Source organism: Sinocyclocheilus anshuiensis, unplaced genomic scaffold, assembly GCF_001515605.1.
Source record: "Sinocyclocheilus anshuiensis isolate Anshui unplaced genomic scaffold, SAMN03320099.WGS_v1.1 scaffold1719, whole genome shotgun sequence".
NCBI lineage: Eukaryota > Metazoa > Chordata > Actinopteri > Cypriniformes > Cyprinidae > Sinocyclocheilus > Sinocyclocheilus anshuiensis.
Window position 1 is genome coordinate 848,547 of NW_015551147.1, and position 12,488 is coordinate 861,034.

General features: G+C 37.5%; 1 protein-coding gene across 6 annotated transcripts in view; it reads left to right on the forward strand.

Moving 5' to 3' along the window:
• The window catches only part of ank3a (ankyrin 3a), a 113,624-nt gene that overhangs the window by 57,110 nt on the left and 44,026 nt on the right, over window positions 1–12,488 (forward strand). For all 6 annotated transcript variants that reach the window (XM_016453476.1, XM_016453477.1, XM_016453478.1 and 3 more), the window contains exons 22-25: window positions 930–1,025; window positions 1,811–1,883; window positions 2,214–2,252; window positions 7,722–7,845. In XM_016453476.1, coding sequence (XP_016308962.1) covers window positions 930–1,025; window positions 1,811–1,883; window positions 2,214–2,252; window positions 7,722–7,845 — 332 coding nt within the window. The remainder of the gene's footprint in view (window positions 1–929; window positions 1,026–1,810; window positions 1,884–2,213; window positions 2,253–7,721; window positions 7,846–12,488) is intronic.

A 12,488-nucleotide genomic window follows, 5' to 3' on the forward strand; every position in this document is an offset into this window, starting at 1 on the left:
TGTTTCCCATACATTGAGTGCGGGTGTTTTTATATCACTGTATTTCTGAAGGAAACCTACTGTCTTCAGAAAAATGGATGTCATTTTCATTTAATCTTGCATGTAATGTCTGATGAAGCAAGCTTGAGCGGAGCGCTGCTTTGTGTACAGCCGTTACCGAGGAAACCTTGATCTCTATCACTCCAACAGCGCCTCCTGCTGGCAGAGCATGAGTTTGCATATATATATGCTGCCTGGGAAACACTGGACTATGGTATAAATAAATTCAACTGTACTTGTTCAATATTCTCTGGGTCTGAATCTGGCTCAAATCGATAATGGCAATATTGACGACATCCTTAACTAAACCGGAGCAGACAGAACTGGCTGCTTTGGCAAGGGGCGGGGCAGTACTGAAACACCGTCTAATAAGCTGTTCGCCAATCACAACGCACTGGGACAGCTAACCAATCACATCACATTTAGTTTTCCGGAAGGCGGGCCTTCATCAAACCCGGAACTAATCGAGCCGTTTGTACCAGGATGGGGAGAAAGGTATTGTAATAATGTAAATTATGTAAAAAATAATGCGTTTTTTCATCAAACCCAGAACTAATCGAGCCGTTTGTGCCAGGATGGGGAGAAAGGTATTGTAATAATGTAAATTATGTAAATGATAATGAGTTTTTCGAACCACCAAGCATGAGAGCATGTTCTAGTACACCCCCAAAACAAATTCAAGACATTGTAAAAGAGCATAATAGGACCCCTTTAAACTAGGATGCATTAAATTAATCAAAAGTCACAGTAAAGGCATTTACAGTAGCGTACCTTTAATATAAACACAAATCTCACTCTTTTATGCTTATAATACCTACATTTACATATGCTAAATATAAAATGCCTCATATACAGATGTAAAGTCTTTGTTTTGTGTTTGTGTGTGGCAGAATGGGAACACAGCTCTCTCCATCGCTCGACGACTGGGGTACATCTCCGTAGTGGACACGCTGAGAGGAGTTACAGATGAAAACCTCACTGCCACGGTAACATATTCAGCCTGTGCCACCATCTACATCCTGACCTACTTCCGTCAACATCCTCTCCCCTCAATGTCCACAATTACCATGGAAATTAATACCAGGCTATTTGTATTCGTATGCAATTTGCATTCTGAATCAAATCCACACCAACCAGCCACATCATGCTAATCACTTCTGAGCAAAGAATTTGTTCTTACATTATTTCTTAACTTCCTTTTAAAACTGTAAGCCATGCTATGTTTTTTTTTTTAAATTACACTTCAAATTGAATTTTGAATATACTATGTTTCAAGTGTTATTGGATATTTAGTCATTCAGTTTTTTTCTATTAAGATTAGTTTTGCAATCATCTAATGCCAAAGTTAAAGTTAACCTTTAAAAACAGTAATAATTCATTAACACATTCTAAATTACTGAGCATCTAAAATGATTGATTTTAGTTTTTTACTGTTATATTTTTTATGTATTTGAACAAAATAGTATACAATTTAATATTAATGTTATAATATAATTTTAATTACAAAATGTATATTTATAATATAATATTATAATATATTTTAACATTCGTATATATTTATATAATATATTGGTTATCAGAACTAACATAAAAGTAATTATCGGCTTATCGATATAAGCCAGAATTTTTACATCTGTATTATGTCATTGATTTTAAAATCAAGTTGTATTATGTCATATTATGAATATGATTATGAATTGTATGCTATTTATTTTCATGGAAGTTGGAGTATCTCGAACTCATATTTTGCATATTTTCCATTTTTGACCAGCCTGTAACTGAGAAACACAAGATCAATGTCCCGGAGACCATGAATGAGTTCCTCGACATGTCTGATGATGAAGGTAAAGCTGACTAAGCACACACACACACACACACACACACTCTTTCACTCTTTCTTGGTTAACCATATTGGTTTATACTGATGTAAAGAACTCTTTACTCTGCTGTGACCATTTGCACACTGAGTCAGTGAGGCAGTTGTTAAAATATTATTTATATTTTATATTCAAATAGTTATTTTGACAGCTGTCCACTATAGCTTGCACCATGATCACTGGGCTAACACTATCTGCCTTCATTATTCTGTGTGTGTGTGTGTGTGTGAGAGAGAGAGAGAGAGAGAGAGACAGCGTGTACATTTAACCTATTGCTGTGTACTGTATGTTTGACAGCTATGAAAAATCATGAAGCTCAGGCTGATGGGGAAGAAGGTACACACTTCTGCAGTTCTGTTTTTTTCCCTCCCCTTTATAATCATCCCTCGCTTCACGCACACACTCACTCGGCTTAGATGCGTTCCTCTTGCCTGGCTTTGCAGTGAGCTGTGTGTGTTTCGTCTGTATGCACAAAACCAGAGTGTGATTGCTGTGATTTCCTGTCTAAGCCAACTTGACACTCACACACACAGTTTTTTTATAGTTATAAAAACATATTTACAAATGCTCACACATAGAAACACAATAACAGATGCCCACAAAATCCTGTATGTGACTCATACAGTTGCCTGGGATACAGTGAAGCTGGTGTCAGGAGGAGAAGAAAACACTCCACGTGTTGACTATGATGCCAAACTCTCTCTCTTGTCTCCTGGTGCAACGCTGAAATATTCATGAGCTTGATGTCCCTCATTGCACTCCTCTCCATGGTTACTTGGAGGGATGAGGGTATACGGTTACCGTGTGTGTCAGCAGATATGCTCACAATGCCGCAGGTGACACTGACTTGGCCCACAGGTGTCACCCCTCTACCTGAGAGTGAGAGAGACATGCAAAATGGAGAGGGATAGAGAGATAGTCTTGGAATATGACAAAGCAGTAAAAAGTCTAGTGTTGAAACTGCTGTCTTAGCAGTGCTGAGAGGTAAAGTGTGCATTAGTGCATGTGTGTGTGTGTGTGTGTGTGTATTAACAGCAGACGCCTATAATAGATCAATAGGTTATCCAGGAAGTTATCTGTGTAATCCCATTAAGCTGTGCATGTAGGTCTTATGTCGGTCAGAAGCTATGAACACTGCACCTTTGATCCCCGATCTGATTTTGTAACTCATACAGCTGTTAGTTGTCATATTATGGTGGAGTCTACTTACATTTATTGTTTTTATATTGCGCTAATTATATTTGCTATACCCTAAACCTAGTCCTTCCTTGCAGAAACTTTTTGCATTTCTAGATTTTAATTAAGATGATTACATGTGCAGTGTTCCTAGACTTTCTAACCAGTTATTTTTGTATTATTTATATATAATACTTTTTAAAAAATAATTTTGATTAATATTTTTATTTTAATCTTGTATTTATTATTATTTATTTATTTTTAAATATTAATATTTTGATGTTTTATGTTTACATTTTAATTTTAGGTAAATTTTTTGTTAATTTATTAGCTTTTGATGATTTAAAATATTACTATTTAGCTTTAATTTATCTTTATTTCCATTTTAGTCTTAGTTTAGTTTTAGTTTTTATTAGTAATTTTTGTGTTTTACCTTAAACTTATTTCAGATAGTTTACCAAGGCAACATTTCTCATTTTCGTTTAATTTTTCAGTCAATGAACTTCCATGATTTTTCCATGACTTTACCAGTTGTTTGTAATGACTGGATAATGATAATTTAAACTTTTAAATAAAATCATAATTATTGAAAAGCTTAGCTTTTTAAATTGCCTATATAATTTTACTGTCATAAATATAACATTTATATTGACAATATAAATTTTAACTTTTCTTTTTTATTTTTCTTTTCTTTTTTTTCCAATTATGTATTAAAATTGTTTTTACATGATTATTCCAGGTCTAGAAAATTACACTTTTAAATTTTCGGGGCTGTGGGAACCCTGTATTTAATCTCTTTATTAAGCTGTTTTTATTATTTTATCATTTTATCACAGTGTAGCCAATTTAATATCTTAATGGTGATATTTCATGTATTAAATATCAAAGCCTGATGCATCCCACAAACGTCCAAGAGCACAGTGCCTAGTTCAGCAAATTACACACATGGTTAAAAGGAGATGTTGCATGCATGCACTGTAAGTACAGTACTTAGAAGGGGTGAACTTCCTTACAGTTATGTAATGTTCTTTAGCACTTTGTAATGAGTTTCATGAATGTTCTATAGTGTGTCTGAGGAGACCTTGACATTAGCTGATAAAAGACAACATTTATCTGTTTAAAGAACTATCCATATACACACACTTGTCTTATGATGCTATATTAGAGGGAACACAGTTTTTTTATATAATTTAGATTCAACCCTTACACAGACTCAGCGAGAAATGTTATTTTTGTATACACAAATTATTTATTAATATTATAAATTTAAATGATATTTTCAGTTTTCATTTTAGTATTAGTAATTTTGTTTTATTTATTTATATTAGTAATGCCTTTGTTTTATTAGTTGTCAGAGTCTGTTAGCTGCCAAGCAAGCACTTTAAATTTTGTTTAGATTATGTTTTGTTAACAGTAACAACACTGGCACAGACCTGTTAACTTTGTAAGATTCAGGCATGGATTTCAACCTGAAATTAGGGTTTGTCAACACCTATGATTAGATATAATGTAAAGCATAACACGATTCAGATAAGAGCATTTCAAATAGTGAAGAAAGTGGTCCACACAAGTCAGTTATCAACAGGTTTCTTTGTATTTGTGAGGAGATTTAAAAAAAATATTTGACCCTCAGAAGTACAGACAAACCAGAACACGCATATATTAGAAAAGTGCTTGGGTAACACTTTACTTTAAGGGGTGTGCATAAGACTGACATGACACCTTCATAATCATGACATGACACATGTCATGAATATGAAGGAGGTTTTATGCATGTTTATGACAACTGTTATTAAGTGTCATTCGCTCAGTTATGTCATTTTTAATGCAAACATGACATTATTTGACCTAACCCTAACCTAACCCTACCCCTACCCTTACCCCTAACCATAGCCCATAACAAAGACAGCTCAAACAATGACAACTGTCATTAAGTGTCATTCACTCAGTTATGTAATTTTTAATGCAAAGATGACGTTTACCGGGCGAATGAACGGATGTAAATCTCGCACATCCAGTGCTACGAGATTTCTGGTTGACCGACTCTCACATGAGCACCCCGAATAGAGTCCTCATCATCAGTCTTTTTCTCGGAGGATACAGGCTTCATCTGAGAGCTGAACAAATAATCGGAGGAATACGCTAATAACGGATATATCTTTGTCGGAGTGGGATATGGCTGCGCTTTTATGTGAGTGTTGATAGGACTGTCGCTGTGTCAGAATACTGCGGTGTTTTGGGTCTCTGCTGCATGCAGCGTTTACCGGCTGGACGCTGCTCGGATATATTATTTAAATATACACCTTTGAAACTCAGAATGGCGTCAAATAGAGTGTCTTCTGTTTTTAGACAGGGTGATCTATTAGTCTTTGTCATGACTGTTCTTTGTCATTAAGTCGTTAATTCGGTACCGGAGTAGAAAGGTATTAGCGAGCCGGTTAGGGAAACGGAGGAGTTCAGTAGCGGGAGGGGAGGGGCTGCAGCACGGAGAGAGAGGACAAGCGAGAGTCGCGTTTATGAGAGATACGAAAAAGATGTTGGCTGTGTCTCAAAACCGTCAGAGCTGCCTACCTAGACGTCATTTTATGCAACATAGGCGAGTCCTTATCTTATAAAAATAACGACTGTCCGAAGCCTATCGAGCTGTCTACCTAGACGGCGTTATAGCCTATGTCTACGATAATGTCTAGGTGGACAGCTAACGCATCCGTTGCTTTCTAGAAGTGTTTTATCGTAAAAACCGTTACAACTGAATATTTTATTAAACTAGAGAAAACAACAAAACTGTTTTGCTGGTTTAAACAGGTCCTCCAGCCTATCTGATCATCTTAAAAGTGCCCAAAAACCCATTTGTGACCCTGGACCACAAAACCAGTTTTGAGGGTCAATATTTTTATTTTGAGATTGATCATCTTAAAGCTGAATAAGTAAGCTTTCCATTGATGTATGGTTTGTTAGGATAGGACAATATTTGAATGACATACAACTATTTGAAAATCTGGAATCTGAGGGTGCAAAAAATAAATCTAAATATTGAGAAAATCGCTTTTAAAGTTGTCCAAATTAAGTTCTTAGTAATGCATAATACTAATCAAATATTACGTTTTGATATATTTACATTAGGAAATGTACAAAATATCTTCATGGAACACTTAATATCCTAATGATTTTTGGTATAAAAGAAAAATCGTTAATTTTGACCGATACAATGTATTGTTGGCTATAGCTACAAATATACCTGTGCTACTTCGCATTTAACTAGTCATCGGACTAACAAACCGTCGTATGTGGCTTTTAACTGTTTGTTTGTTATAATTAGCAGAGGCGGACTTAACCATTAGGCAAAGGTAGGCGACCGCCTTCAAAAGGGTCTGGCTGCAGGTTGGCGCTTGCACTCTCAGACACTTGCACTTCCGCTAGCGACGTCACTTGCAGTCTTTTTTATTTTTTATTTTGTTCTATTTATTGATTGCTTTTTGTTTGAATCTCTCAACATTTTACAACAGTATAGCCAGGTGGTGAAGACAAGAAAAAAGAAACTAAATTACGAAGTTACTTGCAATCGCCACTTGCACTCTCCGATACCTGCAACGTCAATTGCAATCGACACAAATCGTGCGTGTTGCCAATGGAGACAAGACGCTGTGGTGGTGATTTAATGATTACAACTAATTTACATGTTTTTGTTAAAATTTAATATAATCATCCAGAAAAATTCAAACGAAAAAAAAAACAAAAACTGAATCCAGAAAAATTCAAACGGAAAAAAGGATTTTGGAAAAAATAAAACAGGCTAATTTGGGAAAAATAAAACGGATTTCATAGGGCCCTACAAATTAGACAATAAAATCAGATACAGGCAGTCATATTTGTGAAAGTGTTATTTGAAAACGTAATTTATGAAATTCAATTGATATATATTATTTTTATTGTCATATTATTACATGGTACCTGCTGTTAAAGGGGTCATATGATGCTTTTTTAAAGATCATTATTTGGTGTATTTAAAAATAATTTGCAGGTCTTTCATGGTTTAAGCTGGTGTTCCAGTTTGACCTGCATGAAAGTGGCCCAAACCCCTCTAAAACTAGCAAACAGTCCATGCTGAGAGACTAGCAAACCAGCCTTTGCTGGTTTTAGGCTTTTTTTTTTTATCAGGTTTAAGAAACTCTTGGGGTTTTTGTGAGAGTGTGATTGAAACTTGCTTCATAGCAGGAGATGCAGTGGTGTCTGATGCAGCAGAACGTTTCCTCTATATGTCAGTGAAATATCGCCACCTAAGTTTCTGTTATTCACGGTGGGACAAAAAAACACCCAGGTGTTACGTGACATCGATTAATAATCTAGAAGCTGCGAGCTGGATGTTGTGTGATGCAAGAAGACTGTGTGGTCCGGTTGGTTCACCCCACAAGAGATGAGCTACAGATTATTACCATTGTGTGTTTGAGCAAGACACTTAACCTCTGATTGCTCTAGCGGGACTGTCTTGGCAATAAGTGTACTGTAAGTCGCTTTGGGTTTTATTTAATTAGAGCAATGTGGGGGGAACTAATTGCTGCAGCTGCTGATAGGTCACCTTATCAGTTCACCTTGAAGTGAGCTCACCTTGGGCGTTTCTCATCCCTGCAGGTGAAGATGCAATGACCGGCGAGACTGAGAAGTATCTTCGGCCACAGGACCTGAGGGAGTTGGGGGATGACTCCCTGCCGCAGGAGGGGTACTTGGGTTTCAGTATTGGAGCCCGCTCTGCCAGGTAAACTCATTTACATTTTATGATGCTTGCTTGTTTGTGAAGCTGTTTGTACCTTATGCTGGTTCTCTATGAGTAGCAAATATATATGGAGTTGGCAAGTTGCAGGTTATTATGGCACAAGCGGATGGCTTTTTGGAGGTGTTTAGATGGATGATCATTCGGATAGGTTTAGGTTGTCGTGTTCAGCTGGTCTTCTCTAAAAGCGTTACTACTGTCTTTGTGAATTGGCTTTTAGTCTGCATTAAAGGGATAGTTCACCCAAAAATGAAATTTGATGTTTATCTGCTTTACCCCCAGGGCATCCAAGATGTAGGTGACTTTGTTTCTTCAGTAGAACACAAATTATGATTTTTAAGTCTAGCCGTTGCAGTCTATCAGTCGTATAATGCATGGCAATGGTAACAAAATCTATGAGAGTAAAAAAAACATGCACAGACAAATCCAAATTAGTGACGACACATTGATGTCCTAAGACACGAAACGATCGGTTTGTGCGAGAAACCGAACAGTATTTATATAATTTTTTACCTCTAATACAACACTATGTCCAACTTCCTTGAGCGCACGCACGGCATCTGATGCGTGAGGTGTGTACGCGCTCTGGTGTAGTTTACGCAAGCGCCGGAAGTGATCTCTTGCGCGTATACGTCACTCATTGGTTACACAGTGTACAGTCATTGTAGGTACGACGGCTAATCAAAATGGTACTTACTTGCGCATATCTGGATTGTTCAAACCGACTTAAAACTAAAAGATTACGTTCTCTCGCGCGAACTTATTCGGGAGTGGTGACTTTCCACGTATTCCCAACTTCTGAGCCTGCTCTCCTGAAGTTATGGTTGATTGCTCTTCGGCTGGATATCAACACACCCATTAACGTAAACTACGCCAGAGCGTGTACACACCTCAGGCATCGGATGCCGTGCGCGCGCTCAAGGAAGTTGGACATTGTGTTGTATTAGAGGTAAAAAATTATATAAATACTGTTCGGTTTCTCGCACAAACCGATCGTTTCGTGTCTTAGGACATCAATGTGTCGTCACGAGCCGCAGGGTTCAATTTGGTTCCCCTTCAGGAACTCGAGCTGCGTCGAACGCTTTGGGAATGCCCTCGGCGAGACACCGTACTGAAGCCTGTGTGAAATCAGTCCAATAGCGAAGCGAGACATCACGAGCGGGGTGACATAAGCAATAATTTGTGTTCTACTGAAGAAACAAAGTCACCTACATCTTGGATGCCCTGGGGGTAAGCGGATAAACATCAAATTTTAATTTTTGGGTGAACTATTCCTTTAAAGGTGGGGTAAGCGATTTCTGGTAGCCAATGTTGACATTTGAAATCACCAAAACAAACACGCCCCTACCCCAAAATGGTCTCGCCCCTATTTTGATAGCTCCACCCCACACATACGAACGCAACCCAGGCAATGATTAGTTCTGTGAAACAAAGCAAAACCAATGTTACACCATGTCTACACCGGACGCGAGTGGCACGGCACAACAAAATACTATGGAACTCATTATAATCAGTGATGCTGTATATCTATGGTATGATATATATCTATGGTCTACACTGGATGCGGCGCGACACGACAAGACAAATCCCCAACAGAAAACTGCTGCTGCATTCTATTCATGACGTATTGACACAAATTTCAAATGATTTTTAACGGTCGCTTTGGACTAGTACACTGGATGCGAGTTTAGTTGTTGCGGCGCAGACACAGTGTTACTCACCGATGGAGAAGAAACAAAGCAACCTCTGCATCCGATCGCAGGCCTTCCGTTCCTTGAGTTCTCTCCAGCGCTGGAAAGCTGATCCGATATTTACACAGATCCTTCTTGCCTTAAGCCTTCTTTTGTTCCGCAGACGTTTTCCTCTTTTGTTTTTTATCCGCCATCTCTATCTTTCTGTCGCTCGGCTCGGCTAATGTTCGTCCTGTGCACTGAATGCTCTCTCCTCCACATCAATGATTAGACACGCCCCTTACTGCTGATTGGCTGCAAGTTTGTTTTGCTAGTCGGCCCGAATCAGTTTTCTAAAGTGTTTTTGAAAAATCGCTTACCCCATCTTTAATAAAAATGCTTCAAGAAGAGAAGGATGGTAGAAAACAGATGAGGAATGAGGGATAGTTAAATCCCGGTCAGATTCATTGTGTATTCATTGCTGTCAGTCTTCATATCCTCTTGTTTACTGGAAATAAATACTGGGATTTTAGTTCTCTGGAAACTGTTCCCATTACACAAATTCAACTCACCATGTGTCATTCAAGTTAAAGTGTGCATGACACAAGTGTTTTTAGATGACAGATGAAACTATGAGAATTATATTGATATTGATATATCGGCCGATATTCTTTGTGTATATTATAGTACAGTACCAGTCAAAAGTTTGGACACTTTCCCATTCGTGTGTCCAAACATTTGACTGGTACTATATATAGAATGTATATTATGTATATACAGTATATACATAAACAATTTTTTTGCAATGATCACTCAAATGTGGTGATCAAACACTTATAATGACGTGACAAAGATATGTAATGATGGAGGCAGGGCATTTAACAATTTAACAATAAACTTTATTCAAAATGAGTCTGACATCAGTGCGCTGAACAGTAAAGTTGAAGTTTATTCAACTTTAATTCAATTCAATTCCATTCAACTTTATTCCGTTGAAGTTTATTTCACTTTGGAACTGGAATCATGGCGGAATATCATGTGAAGTCCACTTCGTGGGGCACTTACGGTCGAATAAGATGACGCTTAAATGCTGCTGCCTGAACATGAGACCTCCTTACTGAAGTGAAAGTGTTGGCTGGTGTCACTATCTCATCCAATGTATAGTTCACATTTGAAGCTTAATACCAAGTTTTTCAGTTATAGAGTGTTTTCAGCTTGTTTATTTTCATATAAAAATACGGCATGCAGTTGCATCAAACAATCGTATAAACATCATTCAATGTAAATTGTGATAATCGTAATTAATAATCCCAATTACAATTTCAAGGCAATAATCGACAATTATGATTTTTGTCATAATCGTGCAGCCCTAGTGTGTACTATGTATATCTATTATGTATAAATACACTGATTGGTTAGCTAGCCCAGTGTGTTGTGATTGGCTAAACCGCCATGTTTTTTTTTTCTAGTGCACGTCTAAGCGTCCCGCCCCTCACCTCAGCGGCATGTGCTCTGGTTGTATTGTAAATTTCGGCGTTGTTAATATCGCTTATCAGTTTGAGCTCGATTGAGAAGCAGAGGATATTATTGAAGAGGATCATGCAGAACCTGTGCAAGCATGGCTTTTAATGGTGGCGATTCATATATGAATAGATTTTTACGTGCACCTCAAGTTTTCTCTTCCTCTTCTCTAAAGCAGCGCAGCATGGCCTCGCCCCCTTTGCAGCCTTTTCCCGAGGGCGGGGTTTATCTGCACGCGCGTCCATGTTTAACGCTTCTCGTAGCTATGTGAAAAAAAGTGTATAATTGGAACAGTTCATTGTTGGATCTGAGCTGATTGAGAGAGAGAGAGAGAGAGAGAGAGCCTGGGAAATAACTCGTTGTAGTCCCTAACGTTAAAAAACGTTAAAAAGTGTATCAGTCCAAAAGAAGTGAAATAAAGCGCATGCATTCATAATAAAAAAGTGCCTCACACGGCTCCGGGGGGTGAACAAAGGCCTCCTGTAGCGAATCGATGCGTTTTTGTAAGAAAAATATCCATATTCAAAACGTAATAATCACTTTAATCTAGCTTGCGCCAACAGTTGTACACGGAAGCAGCTCCGGGAGGATGACGTAAGATGTCAGTGTTGCGCAGCGTTGTTCACCCCCCGGAGCCGTGTGAGGCACTTTTTATTATGGATGGGTGCTTTATTTCACTTATTTTTGACTGATGCACTGCAACACCCGCTTACTGCCATTAAACAGCTTGGAAGATCAAAGTCAATTTTTAATATTATTAGCGCAAGTGTCTCACAGCACATATTCTGTGTAATGAAGCCCGCCGTGTTTGTCTCTAGTGCACACACGTGCCATATAAAAGGCTAATGCTCCGATTTAAAAATAGAGAGTGAATTTTGAATACTCGCTTGACAAGCGCGTATGCGAATGACGTCATAGTCTATAATCGATTATGGTCAATTACTGCATCGATGCAACAATTAATTTCGACACCCCTAACACACATGCATGTATATATTTAAGAAAAAGATGTTATGTTTATATATTAAATATATTTATATAAAAATTAAATTACATGAATATAAATATATACATGTAATTACATGTAGTCTGAATACTTTCCGTACCCACTGTATATTGTGTAAACAAAAACTTTTATTTTGGATGCGATTAATTGTTTGACAACACTAGTATTTACATATCCTCTATTTATGTTCATATAGATATCTGATTAGGAAAAGTACAAGTGACCAAGTGTAAATACCTGCATAAAAGATTCTCGGATGGTCAATTACAGGCTTAATGTATTGTTAATAAATCATAATCAAATGGATCTTTACATTCATACTGAACATGATGTCCTTTTAAGTACTATCATCCATATAACCATATGTCAAATCTAGTGCTGTCAAACGATTAATCGCATCCAAAATAAAAGTTTTTGTTTACATAATATAT